Source organism: Sminthopsis crassicaudata, chromosome 4 (genome assembly GCF_048593235.1).
Source record: "Sminthopsis crassicaudata isolate SCR6 chromosome 4, ASM4859323v1, whole genome shotgun sequence".
Lineage (NCBI taxonomy): Eukaryota > Metazoa > Chordata > Mammalia > Dasyuromorphia > Dasyuridae > Sminthopsis > Sminthopsis crassicaudata.
The window spans coordinates 61,688,292-61,707,623 of NC_133620.1; the positions used below are offsets into that span (position 1 = coordinate 61,688,292).

At 36.9% G+C, this 19,332-nt stretch overlaps 1 protein-coding gene across 3 annotated transcripts in view; it reads left to right on the plus strand.

Annotated features, from left to right (window-relative positions):
• ZBTB37 (zinc finger and BTB domain containing 37) overlaps positions 1-19,332 on the plus strand; it is a 35,911-nt gene that overhangs the window by 8,047 nt on the left and 8,532 nt on the right. The window contains exons 3-4 of one of the 3 annotated variants that reach the window (XR_012489010.1): positions 3,865-3,997; positions 7,795-7,888. Coding sequence is in view for 2 of the 3 variants with exons in the window: in XM_074308378.1 (XP_074164479.1) it covers positions 3,865-4,353 (489 nt within the window). In the remaining variant the exon portion in view is untranslated. Of the gene's footprint in view, positions 1-3,864; positions 6,693-7,794; positions 9,350-19,332 lie in introns of those variants that run through there. The other 2 variants (XM_074308379.1, XM_074308378.1) reach the window with 2 other exon arrangements.

The following is a 19,332-nucleotide window of genomic DNA, read 5'->3' on the forward strand; positions in this document are numbered from 1 at the left end:
CTTGTGTATATGACATATATAAATTATATGATGTGAGGTAGGCAATATGAAGAGATAATTGACAACATCAGTTGAAAATATGCATCTCCTCTGTTTTTTAGGTATTTGTTGTTTTCTAAGCATTTCAAAAGCAGGAACGTGTCTTAAAATAGTTAATTTTTTTTTTCCAGTCCAGACCTATTATGACTTCACTGGTATAGGGAACCCCTAAGTATCCAAATTTCCTTTGCCAATGCAGATCAGAACCTGTTCTACTACATTGTGTTAGGATACCTGAGGCATCAAGAGGTTAAGGGAATTGCCCAGGCATGTTGCCAACATGTGCAGGCTGGCTTTTCAGCCTATGCCACATTATTCCTCAGTGAATTATAATACTTTATGTTATGTTAGAAAACATTCTCACATGTGTTATCTTATTTGCTCTTCCACCAACTATTAGAGATATGTTTGTGTTATTGTTTCTTTTTACAGATAACATTCAGGCCCAGAAAGATTGACTGATCTGGAGTTATATCCAAATTGAAAGTCAGAGCTAAGACTTAGGAACCCAAAGCCAATAGTCCTTCCATTACATGCTGCCAATAACTGTCCAATTGAATTGTGAGAACTCAATAAGTTTTATGGGTTGATTACTTTCAATGAACTTTTCATAATATAAGTATATAGGATGTTAAATTTATAATTCAATCTAGGTTCTCTTTCTAGTTGTTGTTGTTTGGTTTTTTTTCCCTAGTTTTCTCTGAGGTGTTGGGTCAATGACTTGTCTGTGAGAGTAGTATAAAATGTTGGGAATATATTGAAAAATCACTAATAATGTTTCAGAGAAAAAGTTATTGCCTGCAACTTGTGCTTTTATAGAAACTTCAAGTTGGAAAACAATTATCTAATATAGTTTAACTTAAATTGAATTGAAATATGCTTCCTTTTAATTTCTACTTAGTGGCACTAGTTTTGCCTTCTGAGGAGCCCCATGAGAGTTGATAGGACTCTGGACTTGCAATCAAGAAGACCCTTTTTTTTCCCCCCCAAATATATTTTTTAAGGAATTGTTTTCTTTAATCAATTTTTGTGCTTTCTTTTCCAAGTTGTTGGCTTTCCCCAAAAAACTTTCATAATTGTCCTACATAACTCTTATTTCCTTTCTTCAGTTTTCTTCTATCTCTCTTTTAAGATCCTTTTTGAACTCTTCCAAAAGATCCTCTTGAGCTGGAAACCAGTTTATTTCCCCCTTTTCAAGCTTCACCAGAAGGCATATTGCCTTTAGTGTCCTCTTCTGGGTTTGTGTTCTGATCTTCCCTGTCTTCATAGCAGTTTTCTATAGCCAAATTCTTTTTGCTTTTTCACTCATTTTTAAAATTTGAGCTCTGCTCTTAAGGCATAGGGGAGATTGTCCCAAGGTTGCAGGGGGACAGGGACTTCTCACTGACTACATCGAGGCTTGCAATGCTACAGGCTTTCCTGCTGCATTGGACCTGGCTAAGTCCTGCCTGGTTTGCTGGTGTATGAGGATTCACAATTTGCCTTCTGTAATTGTCTTGGAGGACTCACAGCTGGTCTGCTGATCCACTGGCCTGCCTCCTGAACCAATACAGAGTAGTCAGCTGTCAAGTGTATTTTGGCTGAGGGCCTCCCACTAAATTCCCTGCACCAGGCAGGGAATGTAATGTACTTTTTCTCTAAATTGTAATCATTCTCTTGGAGCAGATCTCTTGGGGAGCTTCTGGAGGCAGCCTTAGTTTCAGTTCAGTTCAATAATCATCCCAAATGCAGTCAGGAGTTAATCCAACTCTTTTATCGTCTCTTCCAAAATCTTATCTCCTTCATTTGGAGCTTGGCTAATTTTCTGGATGTTTTCCTTGGTTCCCGAGAGCTCTTGTCCGAATGTCTCCAGCTAGCACAAAGGTGGAAGTGGGGATGAATCTTGACTCTGAATCTCCCGAAGTTCCCTTGAAATTCTCCCAAAGTCCTGAGAGCTTCTCACTTACATGTCCCACACTGAGTATACACCAATCATTATATTACAAGGAAACCATTATTTGTTGTAGGATTAAATCAATGCTAAATTAGATTTAACCATTGTCTCCTCAATGAGTGGAAACTCAGTACCTTGTTTCAAGTTCTGGCCCATAACATCTCTTTGTAGGATTAAATCAATCATACTGAACCATGCTAAATTAGATAATTATTGTCTCTATTCATTCCAGTGACTTAACACCTTATAAGAATCCTAACACTCCTCTGCCTCAGATCTCCCTGCCCTAGGCACATTTCTCCCTGCCCAATGAGACAGACCTTTCCTGACATCCTTCCAAGATATCTAAAGCTAAAGAATTATTACATTCTGAATGTTTGTCGGTTTTGTTGCTCCAAAAATCCTTTCAGAAGCTTGATCTAGCATTGATTCTGAGGGAAAGTGGGGGAGAACTCAGATAATGTCCTGTCTACTCCTCACTATCTTGACTCTGCCCCTCCAAGACTTAAGTTTAATAATTTCGTCACTACCTGTATGATTGTGGCAATTCACTTAACCTCTTTGAGCCTCAGTTTCCTCATCTGGAAAATAATAGTATTAAATTCCCTGGCCACAAAGGTCCCTTCCTGCTTTAAATCTTTGATTGTATGAACTACACAGAATAAATTAATTCTTTTTTATGCCCTCAAAATTAATCTTGTTTTCTGCCTTTTTGTCTTTAAATAACTAAGTAGTGTATGTTTCCACAGTTTGTTATTTTGGTATTTGATTTATGTAGATGGATCAGAAAGACCCATCAGTTCAACATTGTTTATTAGCCTGGTAAAAAAAATTGTTTTAGTTGGTCTTCTGTTGTCTCACTATTGCAAGGTAGTCTATCGAACAGGTTCTTTAGAAGCATCTAGTATCAATCAGAAAGTAACCTTTAATTTTCTTGCTTTTTATTTGATAATGAAGCAAAATACTTCAAAGAGAGATGAGCAGCCCTGAAAAGGGCTCAGCAAGCCCTCCTAAACAGAGTGTTGGTCTTTGAACATTCATGTCCCCCATCTTGGCAGATGGGCTAAACCAAGCTGAGGAGAACTGACAGACCCCAAACCCAGCAGGTTAAGGAAACTGTCTACCCCAAGCCTATGAAGCCTATTTCTTCAGTCCTGTCCTTTCCACCTCACCCTAGTAGAATGAGCAGGTGAAAACAATTTGTTCCAATGACCATGAAGGTGGACCTGTGGAACACGTAGAGCTTGGTTAGACATGGAAGACACTGTGATTATTCACTGCACTCCTGGCTATTGCTGTTCCTCTTGACTTTTGTTTTGCCACTGGATTCCAATGACTGAGAGAGAGATGGAGACTAAGTGAGACTCTCTATGCAAGTCTCCCTCGTTTAAATCCAATTCACATGTAAGTGAAGACATTACCCATGATGTCATTGGTCCTCTTTGAAAATGAAGAACGGAACTATTCAAATGTTTGATGTAAAGTTTGTCAGAGATTTAAGAATTCCCAACCATAATAACTTAATGAGAACAGGACTTTAAGAAACAGAATCTTGCCAATTTTTTTTTTCATTTTATTTCTGTGCTTAAAAAATGCAGGTGTTTATTTAAAAAAATTTTTTTCCCTTATATCTAGTAATTCCATCAATCTTTGGTTCTTTACCTCATTCCTCACCCTAGATATTTCATTTGATCTTTCAGCAAATCCCTTAGGTAGAATATAAGTATTGGGTAGTATAGGTAGTATACTAGTGTTACAGATAATAAAATTGAATCCCAAAGAGGTTGAATAGCCTGAGATCACATAGGATGTAATAGGTTTTTTTTGAAATAACATATTTGGATTTACTTGTATCTAATATTTTATGTGTATATTTTCCATTCTTGGTGCAGGTTGAAGAGTCAGCAATGATTGGAGTAAGTGGCTATGTGGAATATCTTCGTGAACAAGAAGTGTCTGAGAGATGGTTCCGATACAATCCCCGTCTCACCTGCATCTATTGCGCCAAATCCTTCAACCAGAAAGGTAGCCTGGACCGCCATATGCGCCTCCACATGGGAATCACACCTTTTGTCTGCCGAATGTGTGGCAAGAAGTACACCCGCAAAGATCAGCTGGAGTATCACATCCGCAAGCACACGGGCAACAAACCCTTCCACTGTCACGTTTGTGGCAAAAGCTTCCCCTTCCAGGCCATCCTGAACCAGCACTTTCGCAAGAACCACCCAGGCTGCATGCCCCTCGAGGGGCCTCACAGCATCTCCCCTGAGACAACAGTCACATCCCGGGGACAGGCTGAGGAAGAGTCACCCCCACAGGAAGAGACAGTTGCCACTGGGGAGACTGCACAGGGATCTGTATCCACCACTGGGCCCGATTGAAAGATGGCAGAGGGGGGTGGTCCTCTGCCCCATTCTGGGCCATAAGCAGCCAGCATCTGGGCCAAGAGCCAGTTCTTGGATTCACAAAATGCCACATCACTAGACAGGAAGACATTCCCAAGATGTTGCCAAACTAGAGGATTAACAAAGTACAGGAAAATACTCAAGGCTCTTCCCTTCCCTTCCCCCACTTCACACCTCAGAAAATAATTAAGCAAAACAGCTTTCTGATTCAGGGATCAACAGCTTTGGTTTGTTAATTTTTTTAAGAAAAATTTTTTAAGAAATTCCAGGATAAACTGTCATTTAGTTACCAACCATGGTTTCAACTCTGTGAATTGGTCCAGGTGACTAACCTTGGTGGCTGTAATGTCCCAGCTCCAATAAGCACAGCATTCAGACCTCTGTCATCTGGATCAGTTGCAGGAGAGGAGGAGGAGGTGGTAAGAACAGGCCCTTGCTCCTCTACCTCCCCTGCCAGTTAATACTGTTTCCACAGTCAAAGGAAAAGAATAGTTCTGGTGGTCCTTATTACTCTCAAGTTTTTTTTCAACAGAATGTGATTGGGGGCTTTCTGTTTGCCCCATCCAGGCAACTGGCTTCTTGTCTGATTGCTTCATGTAGGCAACCCTCTTGCAGTAGTATTCTAGTAGGCAATACAACTGTAAGCACCCGTAAGATACCAAAAGTTAAGCTAGTAACTATGAGATTTGCATTATTTAATGCTGCATTGGGGAATTAGGTGTGTGGTGAGGGAGACAGGGAGGAGTGGGGAAACTGTGGGTGTCTGCAAATGTGGACTGGCACAGGACCACATTGCAGCTTCTTGACGGGGAGGCCACATCTCTAAGCATTTAAGCAGTGGCTCTGGCCCAGATGGATTAATGAGCTGAAGGCTGACCACCAAAGTCTTGTCAAGCCTCTTTGGCTCTTGGTCTTATATAACAGCAATATTGTACATCAGAAATATCACTTCCCAGTGGAAATGATTCTGGGTCGTGTTTTTAAATCCATATATCTTCATGTTTGATAAATTTTATATGAAGTTTTAAATGAATTTTTTGTTACAACAACATTGTGGTTCAGGAAATATAAAGCTATTATTCCTATTGCAACCATAATTCACCTCCCTCCTACAAATATAATAGCTTATATTTCCTGCTCATTTGAAGAACCTCACTAATTCCTATGTCTCCAGTCTGCCAATTCACAAAAACCCTCAGCAAATTAGTATTCATTTGAGAATATTGCTTTTTAAAAGTACGCAACAGGGCACTTACCACAGAGCATCATCATGAGCACCCAGAATGAACCCCCATTTGTTGCAACAAATGAACAGAGGATCAGTTTGGATCATGTTTGTTCTCTTGGTCATTTTCAAGATTTAGCACTATTCACTGGGTCTCTGGCACTTTTAGGTATTAATGAGGTTCTCTCAAGTTGAAAATCATGGAGAGGAGTAACCAGTCCCGCATATACCTTGCCCTGAAGGGGGAAAGGGAAGAATAGGGCTTGTGCTTATAGTAGGATTTTTTTGAGTACTAAGACATGCAGGTAAGTAGTAGGAAACTACTTTCAGACACAAGTGCAAATAGAAAAATCTCTGTCCTCCCTCATTGTTGAAATGATTACTGGCTTTTTGATGAGTTTTACTTTGAAGTATTTAAAATCTGCAGTGGCTTAAGAGATTGCTTTGGTGCAGAGGTACGTGAAAATGAAAAAATAACTTACTGGGTATTAGTCATATTAGTGATGGTGAACTTACTGTGAGCACACTGGTCATTTCCTCCTTCCCCTCCAAGAATATTTTGTGATTGATGGGAAGGTAGGCAAAGAAGAAGATTTTTCTGAAAACAAGAAGTTGGAGTGCAAGGGTGGCTATTAAAAAGCAAATTAAGTTTGTTATTGAATTATGAGTGCCCTACTGTATTCCTTCCTCCAAAAGAAGTCTTTGAATTTTTTGGAGGGGCTCAGGAAGACACAGTTTCTTTAAGTGGTATAATGCTTTTGTGTAATGAGAACCTACCTATAAAAGGGAGAACTTGCTTCATAGATTGCTCAGGAGCAGGTTGTTCCTTTCCAGGAGCTGCATTTTGTTTTTAGAACCACCTCACTGGCAGCAACATAATATGATGAGACTTGTTTTCAGTGGCTTTCTGAGGACTATCAGTGTTCCATGGCCAAGAGTTCAAGTTAGACCAGGATCTTTAGAGAAGTATTTAATTAGTTACTGATATTAAGAGGTGTTTTGACAAATTTTGCCATATTTGAATGGGAAGAAAAAGGGGGAGAAGTCCAGAAGATGCTGCTTTAGACATAGCTTTTAAAACTACCAAAAAGAAGGAAGAAGAAAATGCAAATCAGTTCTGCTTATAAGAGAAAGTATGCCGGGAAATACTTTGTTACTTTCTTAGTTACTTAGACATGAGAAAGTATAACTTTTATACCCCTACCAAACTGTAATGATGATGTTAAATAACTGCTATAAAAGAAAAAGTTCTCCTAGTCAAGGTCATTAATTCCATCTAGATATAGCAACAAAGGGCTCCAATGAAGTCTGGACACTATTATTCATATACAAGGACCATGAGTATGTAGTGAAATTTAGTCTTTTTTTTTCCCTTTATTTAACTTTTCATAGGTTTTTACTGTATTAATACTGTGAATAGAGGAAAATCCCAATTATCCAGGTTCTATCAGCACAATTCTCTGTGCTGTTCTTTCCTTTTAATTGGCCTATTCAGAATCACAACACTCATAAAATCCTTGCTTAAACTAGTTTTAAAATAAACTAAGGCTTGGGAAAGCAATTTTTTTTTTACCTTTCCTTAGAAAAGATTGACTCTATAACTGCCCAAAATTCTTATTCAGGTCTCACTGTGGCATTGCCCTAGTTTATAGTTAAAATGGCTGTAATAGAGATTAGTCATATTTTTTCTACATCTGCTGAATGTGGTTGGGTGGGTATGAGGTATATGGATAGACACTGCCTCTTAACTATGTCCAAAAATGAACTTTTTATTTTACTTAATTTGAACTAAACCATCAACAACCAAATTTTAACTTTCAAATATGTTCCCTAGAAAAATGAAACTAGATTAGCACTAAGGGCTAAATTTTTACTTAAAGGTCATGTAGCTGATATTAATGTTAGTTTGTATAAAATGAAGGGCACTAGGTAGGATCTCATTTCTTGTTCAGTAAGTGGTACTTTGCAAGGAAGTTGCTTCTGTTCTCAGCAAGAAAATAAAGACCGCAACTGGCATCTTTTTATATTCTGAAATGGAACTTTCATTCTACTGAACTCTTACCCATCACCTGAATGAAAGTATAAATTTATTATCTACATGTATAGTTATATTATAATTGGACACAGACTAATGCTTTATTCTTTCTCTACTCAAAAGACTCCTTCTAATGTTTTGTTTTCTCTTTACTCAGAACCATATTTACCTCTGACCTCAGTTGAATTTATCATGTCTTGAGTTTCATTTCGTGTACATCATAAACCTTCCAAGACCAACTCATCAAAGGGGTGAGTTATGTCTCTTCATCTTCTAGGAGAAGCTAATAGGACAAAATTGGAGAGAAAGAAAGATAGGAGATATAGGAAGGCTTTTTTGTTTCCTTTTTAATTTTGTTTTGACTATTAGTATCTTTCCTGCTTTTGTGAAATGAGATTTTCCAAAGATATTGGCAGCAAAAATATAAGTATTTTCTCATTATGACAGTAGTTGAAAACTAGGATTTACTGGTTAATAGTGCTCTGATAGGAGGGAGAAGGATGTGGTAATGAAATTGTTTCAGAAAGTTTCAGAGTCTAACTATAGCAACCTTGGTTGGGTAAGAATTCTGTAACTTTCTCATCATAGTAGAAAGGCCACATTTTGATTAGATAAGAAGTTGGAAATGTTAATTAAGATATGCTAGGGTGGAGAAAGAAGGCTTGACTTGAAAATAATTTAACAGATTGTAAGGTATGGAAGATAAATAGCTAAATATCTTAACATGCAGTAGCCATCACATCACCCTCAGTGGATCCTAATTACCAAATCTCCCTTTCACTGAGTTGAATCTATTTACAATTATAAAATTCATTTAATTTATTTGTGCACCGAATTGTATCAAGACTAACCTCTGCCACTTCAAAGATTGGAAGAGAGTGGAAAATGCCAAAGGATGTATTTTCCGGGACAATACAGATATATTTTAATCGGTGATTGAGTCAGGGAAGTGAAAAAGGCAAAACCATTAGCAAAGTACTTCCCCTGGAACTATGGTCTGGTTTGAAAGAATTCTCCAAGATTTACCATTGCTGCTATTTTGTCTCTGTTAAAATATAAGTTGGGAAGTTTGAGCTCCATAGCAATAAATTACCAGTTCCTTTAAGAGTTTGGGTTAGGGGGATGTCACTCTTAAAGGCTTCTTTCTCTCTTTACCTCTTTTATACTGCTTCCCTAGATAATGAAGGCTTTGGGTAGAGGAAAAAGGAAGCCCTTAGAATCGAACTTCCTTGCCTCTCAGAGTTATGGTAATTCATTGATTAGTAACAGACATGATAGCATGGCTCTTTTAAAGTAGTTTCCAGATAGTATAAAAGTAAGCCTTAAGACCTTTTAAAAAATAACTGCACACACACACACACTCACATTCATTCTCTCTTTCTCTCTCTCTCTCTCTCTCTCTCTCTCTCTCTCTCTCTCTCTCTCTCTCTCTCTCTCTCTCTCTCTCTCTCTCTCTCTCTTTCTCTGTCACTGCTTTTGTGAGACTAGGTACCTGAAGTTCTTGTGAATTTACTGGAAGCAGACAGCAGATTCAGTCCTGCTAGAGAAAATATGTTTGGATTCTAGTACTAATTACTTTTTTTTCCGAGGCCACCATCCCTTTTATCTGATTTTAGCATTTTCCTCAAGTAAGAATTATCTGTTTCAGAAGAAATAACTGACAATTAAACCAGGTTTCTTCAGAATTCTGTATATGTGAGGAGATACATACATATATATATATATATATATATATATATATATATATATATATATATATATATATATATATATATATATATGTTTAAATACTTATTGTTAAGGATTGTTGCATTTTAAGTTTATCTTAGAATCACCTTCCTTCCAACTGTGAACAAATTACTGTCTTGTAATTTATTTCTTTTCTGAATGTATGTTTGTTTGTCCACGATCTGTTTCACTGTGAATGGTGGTTCTCATTGTTCTAGTGGCTTCTGTGCATTAGGAGTGGCTGCACTTAGACATCATGAGATATTGGAAATATTTAGAAGATTATGAGAAATATAAATCCTTGGTGGGGAAAACTTTCTTGTCCATCCTTCAAGGTTATATGTAGTGTCTTAAATTAAAGGAATGTATATAGGCAAGATTATCTGAGCTATCGTCATATACTCTTATGAATTTGTTACTCACTTTGTAAATCTAGCAAGTTTAGCTTAAAATATAGCAGAGACTCCTAGTTTTGTACAGTGCACATTTTTATCTAGCATTTTTCTTGAGTATTCCTTCTTCTGGGATAGAGATTTGTGGGCTTGTCCTATATATCCGGTGAACACTCTTTCTTAATCCTCTCCTATTTGACTAGATATTTGTCTACAAGATTCCAGAATATTTGTTCATTGACTCCTTTGTTAGGGCACATTATACTTACATAGGAAGGGAGCTTGTGCAATGTGGTGTTTCAGGGTTACCTAAGTTTTTGTCCTTTCAATAAAAATTATGTTAGACAAAAACAATTGGTAACCAAAATCTGACCTTCTTGGGAGGCTTCCCATTCAAAAGAAAGTTTCATGAACGATAACTTTCTTTAATCAAGAATTTTCAACCTTTAAGATTTAAAAGCCCAAATTTTAATTTCATTTATATGTTTGGTTTTTTTAAAAAATATTTTTTTCCCTTACTTACTCTCTCAGATCATCATTTTTTTCCTTCCATTTGCTTTCTCATTTTCTCCCTTAACTTTCTTGTTATCTGATCTTTTGGCTTTTTATATAATTTCATGAGTAGTCTGAATTCACTCATTTAGGATGGACCAGTGGCTTATCCCTGGTAACCTCCCACACACACTTAGGAACATCTGCATGAGTACCACTCCAGAGAGGTGGAATTTACCCATTGAGACAGATGAGAGGAATCTTGGAAAATGTTATTAAAGTAACATAGTCAACTTTGTTCTCAAGATGTAAGGTCAGTTTTTAAGTTATTATTAGTAAATAGCTAATTAAAAATTGTCTTCTAATCACCAAACTAAGATAATCCTGGTAGTAGCATTTAGAAAAGATTGCAGAACCCCCTTCATATCTTTAGGAGCACTGCCCTCTCTACGATCACAAAGGAACCCTATAGCAGCTGTGGTTTTAAAAGGAGCCCAGAACCTAGTCATGCTGAGTGTGATCCATTGGTACATGTAATTTGAAGTAATATCACATCTGGGTAAAGACAAGCTTGAGAAACCAAGCTGCCTTGTATAGGAAAGCCAGTAAATACTAAATTGGTTTTTTGTTTCCTTCACTAAAATTGAAGAATTTAAGCATATACCAAGCCTTCAGAACTCTAGTTTGAAGCATTCCAAAGCATATATACAATTTTTTTGGTGGGGCGGTAAAAATTAGAATACCATCTGGATTTATGAGCCTCTTTGTCAGGCAAGTCATTCTATTGAAATTCAAGTAACAATAAGCCTTTCCAAGATTATAAATTGATCTACTCTTTGAGCAGCAATGGGATAATAGGTGGTAAATGTAGTTACCTATAGCACAAAGTTGTTTATCTTGAAAGAAGGGAAAGAAAACATGGAACTACTTTTGATGCTAGTGTTGATTTGATGCAACTCTTCAACACTAACCCCACTAATGGAGTCATAGATTGATGTGACCTTTGAAGAAGTCAGGTCACCTGAACTCAAGATAAAGTCAAAGAACAAGCTCTTTTTGGAAAGAACATCTGACTTCATCCATTTCCAAAACCATTTTCTGAGATACCTGTGACTAGAAGGGTTTCCAGGCATCCCTGCATCAGCCTGCACAGAGGTCCAGGGTGAACCTGATCACAAACCTCTGACTCATATGGCCATTTTTCCCAACTCTCAAGGAGATATCCTCTGAAAGCTGTCACATGATGGGGTGAGATGGAATAGTTCAGTATCACAGGGATCGATTTCAGTAGCATTTCAAATCTTGGCATCTACATTAAGATCTAATTTAAGGGCATATATAAAGCATCCATTTTTTTGAGTCCACCTCTTTCCTATCTAAGAAACAGAGTTCATTTAGTATAACTGTCCTATATAACTGTCCTACAAGAAGCTGGTGGCCCAAGCTGCAAACTTGTCACATTGAGATTAAGGAACACAGAAATTTTCTCAGTTTTTGAGCCTTCTGTACATTGGCTTCAGAATCCATTTCAGCGAGCCAAAGCTGATTGTTAAAGTAAAAGGAGGGATGTTTATTGCTGGCAGCATGCTACATATGAAACTATTTATTGTACAATGAATTCATGGGGAATTAGCGTCTTGGGATTTGCATAGATGTCAGTAGTTGAAAGTATGTTAGTGATTATAATTGAGAACCTCTTAAAGGGAATTGTGGTCCAGATGCCATGTAATCACTCATCCTAAGGGATCAGAGAGCATTACAGAAAAACCTGTTCCATTACAAACCCTTTTGGATTAACAGTCTCACCTTATTCTACTTTTATATCTATGCACTTTAAATGAAATTAAAGAACATTTTATTCAAATAACCTTGGAGGTTTCCTTAAAGAATACTTATACTTTAGGAAACCTCTGACTGTCTTCTTTACAGAGCAGAAATTATAAAATCCTAGACCCTAGCAGATTCCTAGCAGAAGCAGAATGACATCCAGACAAGTTGTCATTTGAAACCTTTCAAGAATGGGGACTTACTACCTCCCAAAGTAGTCCACTCCACTTACAGAAAATTCTGATTGTTAGGAAATTCTTCTTTACATCAAGCCCAAATATGCTTTTCTACAATTTTCGCCCACTGGTCCTTGTTCTGCACCTTGGGGCAATGCAGAATAGGTTTTCCTTTTCCATCCAATTGGCCCTTTAAGTACTTGAAAACAACTTTTACATCCTCCTGGAGTCATCTTTTGTCTAGAGTAAACAAACATTCTCAGTTCCTTCAGTTGACAGTGGCTGGGATCCACTTCTGGATGTTCACCTACTTGCCAATATTCTTCCAAAAATTCAGTGTCCAGAACTGAACATATTCCTCTGACAGGGCAAAGTACAGTGGAGCTGGGATCTCTTATTGGGCACACTCTCCCTTCACTTATGCAGTCTAGTGGCAGTAGCTGCCAAGGCATATACTGGTATGCTCCACTGGGCCAGAGTTCCATTGGAATCTCTATTCACTTCACCAAGGCAGATTGCTGCCCGTACTTAGCCGTGTGATTTTTTTTTTTCCTTACCTCCCCAAAGATCTTCCATAAAGGCTGTATGTATTTAATGGTCTCAAAGCCCATTTGTGGCTTTTAATGTTTTGTGGGTCCCAGCTTAACACTTTATCCATATTCTATGTCTTGCTCTTGCTAAATGGTATCATAGATTTAGAGATAGAGAGGAACTTACAGACTATCAAAGTCCAATCCCTTCAACTCTTCAAAGAGAAAACTGAGACACAGAGATCACAAAGCTATAAGTGTCTGAGGGATTTAAACTCTGATCTTTGGGGCTTCCAAATCCAGCACACTGTCAACTTTTCTTCACTGCCTCATGATGAATCTACCTTTTTTTTTTTTTAATAACTTTTTATTGAGAGAACATATGCATGGGTAATTTTTTACAACATTATCCCTTGCACTCACTTCTGTTCCGAATTTTCCCTTCTCTCCCTCCACCCCCTCCCTTAGATGGCAGGCAGTCTTATACATGTTAAATATGTGATAGCATATCCTAGATACAATATGTGTGTGCAGAACCATACAGTTCTCTTCTTGCACAAGAAGAATTGGTGAATCCACCTCTTTAATCCTTCTCTCCACATCCTTAAAAATATATTTTTGCTACTTTTTGCATACTCATAGTTGGTAATGTGCTATTGCCTACTGACGCCTCACACTGCTGACCTATATTGAGCGTTCAGTATCCTAGATTCTGAGATCCTTTTTATGTGAACTGTTATTTCACTGTTTGCTTAAGCAATTGAGTTTTGGAATCCAAACCTTCTTACAAATAGTAAACATATAGTTAATCCATTTCCTTTTCTGTTGACAGTTCAAGAGCACTTGGTCTACCTAGACATCTGCATTTCTCTTTCAAATCTTCTGATTGAGGAACTTGTTAAAAGCTTAATCAACTGTTCTCTACTCTCATGTTACCTTCCTGCCATCTGCCAGGCTGTGTGTGAGGTGGAGTATATTCTCATGATGTTAATAACTAGAGGAGTCTTTGGACTGGGAAAACGAGTTTTCTCTGAGGAGAATTGGTTCTCAGTAGCATTAGATTAGATGTTGTTGCCACAGATTCAAGTCACTCATTTTCTTCGTCTTACTCTGAATGAATGATGTGCTCCCAAGTCAGCTCTAGCAAAAGTGAGGGCTTTTGAATTGTAATATCATGGCTTTCTTGTTCCATCACTTAACATTGAAAAATCTAATAGATATTGGGTGTAGTTTTGTCAGTTGATAACTGTTTTAGATCAGGGAAAGAGCTGAAAAAGGAGACAATGAGACCAATTTCAGAAGCCAAGATACCTCAGGCTGATTTGGCACTGGGATCATGATGCATATAATCCTTAGAACATCCCCCCACATATCACATGTAGCTTTTGCTATGCAAAGTGAGCCAAAGTTACTACAGAGGAGTGCAAAATGTGATATGTCAGCACATACTAATTTGAGACTTCAGCTATATTAGTAGTTTTCAAGCAGGTGATAGTAAATGCTTATATGGCTTCTCTCTCAGAGCTGTAGGTTCCTTAATAACAGAAGCATGTTTTATAATAACTCCCTTTGGAATGTGAGCTCCATTTTACCATATCTGACTTAGAATCTTTTTCTTTTCTCAAATGTTTGTGCTAAGAGGTGAACAGGTTCCTCTGAATTTCACATTTTTCACATGGCAAATCTACAGCACAGTTTTACATGAAATTTAATCCTTCAGCATTAGCATGCAATGTGAAGCCCATTTTAGACCAAAATAAGATTACTGAAATTTAGGATTCTTATATAGATCTTTCAGATTGAAAACATAATTCCAAGGCACCAGATGGTAAAAGTCAGACAATCACTCTAATAGGAAAGGTACTTTAAAGAAAGCTGGGACTCTAGTCTAGCAAGTTGATGACCCCAATTCACTGATCTTTCTCATCAAAGAAAGATTTTGAGACAGCCATTTCCTGTGCCTTATATAAGTAACTTCTCCAGTAATTATATCGAATGAGAGAATTGCTTCTTGTCAAGTCCTAGATGAATGCATACATAGAAAAGGAAAAGGGAATTCTTGAAAATCCAAGGCCTTAATCCTGGCGCAATTCACCAACACATTAGTGATAGGGAAAAGGAGGTTCTGGAGTTTATGATTTGAGAAACTAGGTGAGAGATACTTAAAGTATTTAAGCTTCATATCAAATTGGATTTTTAAATAGGGGGAAATGCAATGCCTTTGTCTACTATAACATGAGCCACTTATCTCAGTCTGCCCTTTGTGACAGAGAAAACCCGTAAAGATCACCTAGAGAAATAATTTTTTGTGAGAACTAGTTCTTTTGCCTGCTCTTTTTCCCCCTAGATGGAGCCATTGTGTGATTCACTCTATAGAGGTTCCCATTTAAAATAGCAGTAAATTTTGTGGTTTGGTACTGTGAATGAGAAAATAAAATAAAAGGAAAGGTGACCTGGAAAAGACCCCCAGACATTATTCTTCCTCACTTGGTTCTTCTTAGGAGTAAAAGTCTAAAAGTTCAAGGCCAATTAGAAAATAGATTCAGTAAGATTAGGGTTCTTTCATCTTCAATCTGGAGAAAATTTTTATAAATTCATTAACCAGATTTTTAATAGACATAACAATTATAAAGCAGGTAATCAAAGCCAAAAGAGCCACTGTGAAAATTAAGTTACAGGGAGGGAGAAATATTTTAATAAGTGGCCCTTTAATGCCAATGATGCCAAATTAAGAGAATCAGTGAGAGAAATATGATTGACATCACTCTATAGAATAGACAAGGCAGTCACATAGCAAAAACATCTAGAATTTATATGGCATTCGTAATTTAATTTTTACAAAAGTAATTTTAACTCAAGTAACTTGTATTTTTAAAAAATGAGCCTGTTTTCTTTCTGGGGAGGGAAGGGAAACTGGCCAAACTTAAAATAACACTAATATAATTCAGTATAATTCAATTGTGCACATTTGTTTGAATACAGATTGGTATATTAAAGATAGCTCCTGCAAAGGAATAATGGTAATTTTGATTATTTTCTTATTATCTATCTTTTTTCCTAAGTATATGTTTATAAATGTACTTACTCATCTACTGTGATCTTGGTAACAGAATAATTTCATTTAATTGTGTCAAAGATTCTAAAATTTTAATTCCAGACAAAGAGAGCTTTTTATTGCTTTGGTTGTATTTTGGCCAAGAAAATGTTTCTTTGCACTTTCTATTTATAAAAAAAGCTATATAGCACAGTGTGGCCACTTAATACAGTTAGTTATTCCTTTGAGATGAGATATAGGTGTTAAAGTAAGGTGCATGTTAAAAATGAGGGGAAGTAGGAAAAGGACTTTAGTTGAATGTGGCCTGAATCTATCTGGGAGGGGATCAGGAGTAATAAGTTAAAAGTTAGGTTATGAAAAACTCTAGGGATTGCTCTAATAGGGCTGTGAGGTAGCCAGCCAACCCTGTAGGCTGTGTGGGTGTGGGTGCTTTTGTGTGTCTGTGTAAGAGAGGTGTTTGTTTGAGGCAGAGAAGTAACTGCAGATTCTTCTACCTCCCATTCAAAACTAAGCGTGTGTCCAATTGTCCGGTCGCCCCGGGGAGGGGAGGCTGGCTTAGCCACAGCTTTAGCCCTTCTACCTCCAAGCACTAACCGAAGGGAATGTGCAACATCCAGGAGCTAAGAAGAACCAGGCCCACCTTGGACAGGCTGAAAGGTCTGAATTTTCTTTACCAGGCTGATGTGTTAAAGTCTTTTATTAATCTTCTGAATTAAATCCTGATTTAATATTTTATCTACAGGCTTTCATTTGGCAAGAGTAGCCACTGGAATCACTTTTTCAAAGAGGAATAGAATAGGATAATCCCAAAAGTCTATTCAGATCCAAAATTTTTGCTTTAACTACTGTTTGTGAAGCATTAGGAGGGTAGCACCCTCTTGAGTTGATAGTGTGGATGCTTCCATCTGTATGGGGAATTAGGGAGTGAGTATGGACACTTGCATAAAATGATTTTAAGGGCTTCCTTTTCAGATCTTCTGTGTTTTGTTGTTGTTTTCATTTCTAAGACTCCTCTTGGCCTACAGTCCAATAACATCTGATCAGACAGGGTCAAAAGTCAGAGATTAATCATTTGCATTTAGGACATGTGTTTCTCAGATACTCCTTCATGCCTTCCCATGCCATTAGGGCTATCAGAGTCTGTGTATCTCTTGGGGAAAATATTTGTGAACATAAAAAACTGAGTTTCAGCATTAAAATATCATGATAAATTTGACTTGGTCTAGTTAGTAGCAAGCTGAAACCAGGACCCAGATTTCCTGCCTGTGGTCAATGTTTTTTCCACTATTAACATATTACCTGTTCATCCCCAGATAGACAGCAATAGTGTCATACAAAGATAATTTCTTACTTGGCACAGAGGTTCACTTCAGTATCTCCTAGGGCACAGTTACACACAAACCGGCTAACACCCTGGTATCTTTATTAGGACTCATTGACACATCAAAACTGTTCACCGGGCAAAATGCGATCTTCATAATTTAGTGATGATACATGAGCCTAAACATCCAGGTTTCATAGAGATATCTTCTTTAAAATTTTGATTTACTTGGTTAACATTGTTGGGGATCATATTCCTGTTGTTAGCAAGAAAAGGGATTTAATGGCAGCACAGAACCCTCAAAATTTTCTAGTTTGAAAGAACTTTACTTCAGGGTTAATGAGATTTCCAGAATTCAAGGGTTAAATTTGAAACTGATACATACATTTTTTTTTTAATTAATGATTTAGATTAGTTAAGTTTAATCTAGATATGGTAATAAAATATCAGTTTTCCCTAAGTGTAATTATTTAGGACCCAATCTCTATTTGAGCTGTTTTGTTTATATAGTATAAAATATTTTATTGGCCATTCATAACTAAAACAACCTTCAAACAGAAACACAAATTTATCCAAGATTTGTTTTCTATCTTAAATTTTTTTTTCAAAATACCAAAAATCCCAAAATCTAAATGTTTATTTGTTTTTTAGTCTAGATAAACAAGCAAACAAACAAAAAAAAGAATCTCAGTTGTTAAGGGTACTGAGTAGCTGTCCTTCTTTGAGTAATTTATTATTTTTTTTATTATTTTTATTTTGCTGATGAAATTGGGGTTAAGTGACTTGCCCAGGGTCACCCAGCTAGGAAGTGTTAAGTGTCTGAGGCTAGATTTGAACTCAGTTCCTCCTGACTTCAGGGTTGGTCCTCTATCCACTGTGCTATCTAGCTGTCCCTTTGAATATAATCATAAATTTAATCAAAACAAGACATCGCTCTGCCTTCAAAGTACTTATTAGAGCTGATGAAGTTGATGGCTACCTATTTTTTAATACTTTCTACCTTTTAATAATAAAGCTTTGGTCAGCCTTCTGTTATTAAGGCATTATAGACACGACTAAGCAATGACTGACTAAAAGTAGGGAAGAGAATGAACTAGTTTTGTAGGAGTCTGTTCTATATAATTATTGGCAGGTCAAATCAAGTAGCATTATTGAGCATGTAATGGTCAAAATAATGACAAACACAAGTTTCTGTCTGAATGCATTATGAATATTTTAGGAAGGCAAGGGTGAGTGAAATCATGGGAACTCATTTACCATGACAGCTCATCTTTTTTGTCTCTTTAGAGTAGTTTTCCATCTTTAAGCCATGGTAATACCCTAGACTCAGGAATAAACTCCTGTTTAGGAAAATCTTTTCATTTGATTTTTTTATCGATCAGAGAAGAATTCTCTTTTGTTCTAGTACTGCCAACATAACAAGACTGGATTTTATCTTAAGTCAATAATTTTTTTTTTCTGCATATAAAACCAAAGTGATCAATGCCCAAGTAATTCTAGTAAAGCATATTTAAATCCATGAAGTTGGAGAGGTAATACAGATATCATCTTATCTCTCTTCTATATCTCTCTTCCACATGTCTTGGATTAATACTGGTTTTAGAGGTTTTAAAAAATGTATTATTATGGAGCCCACCTAGACAACATTTTTTCATAGTTTAATGATAGGGAGTCTTCTCTCTTTTTTCTTTTTTTAAATTTGACTGGTCTAAGGCTACCTTGATGCATGGCCATTGATTGTCAAGGTGAAGCTTATCTAATGCATAGCCATTGATCAGCAGATGATGAAATAGGCAATCTGTGGATAAATGTATCAGAGTAATTCTGGAAAGAGATGAAATCATTGTGTCTACTTTTATATGTCTATACCCATTATTATTTCTCATTTGTCTTATCCCTTCTCCCTAAAAATTGTGTAAGATTCCCAAACTGTCTCCTATAATAATTTTCAATTTCTAGGTTCCAGTCTTCTGAAATATATCTTGATCAGTAGTATGGACCTGCTCTTGTGATAAAAGCCAAAGTACCTAGGTGTCGTGTATGCAACTAGGCAGATAATTAATTACTGGAGGCAATTTTTGGCTCATGTAGATTTCTCAGTTATTTTAGGTTTCTTTCCTCTTTGGTGTTTTTGTAGTGAGAGAGAAGAATGGTGGATAGACAACCAGAAAGAG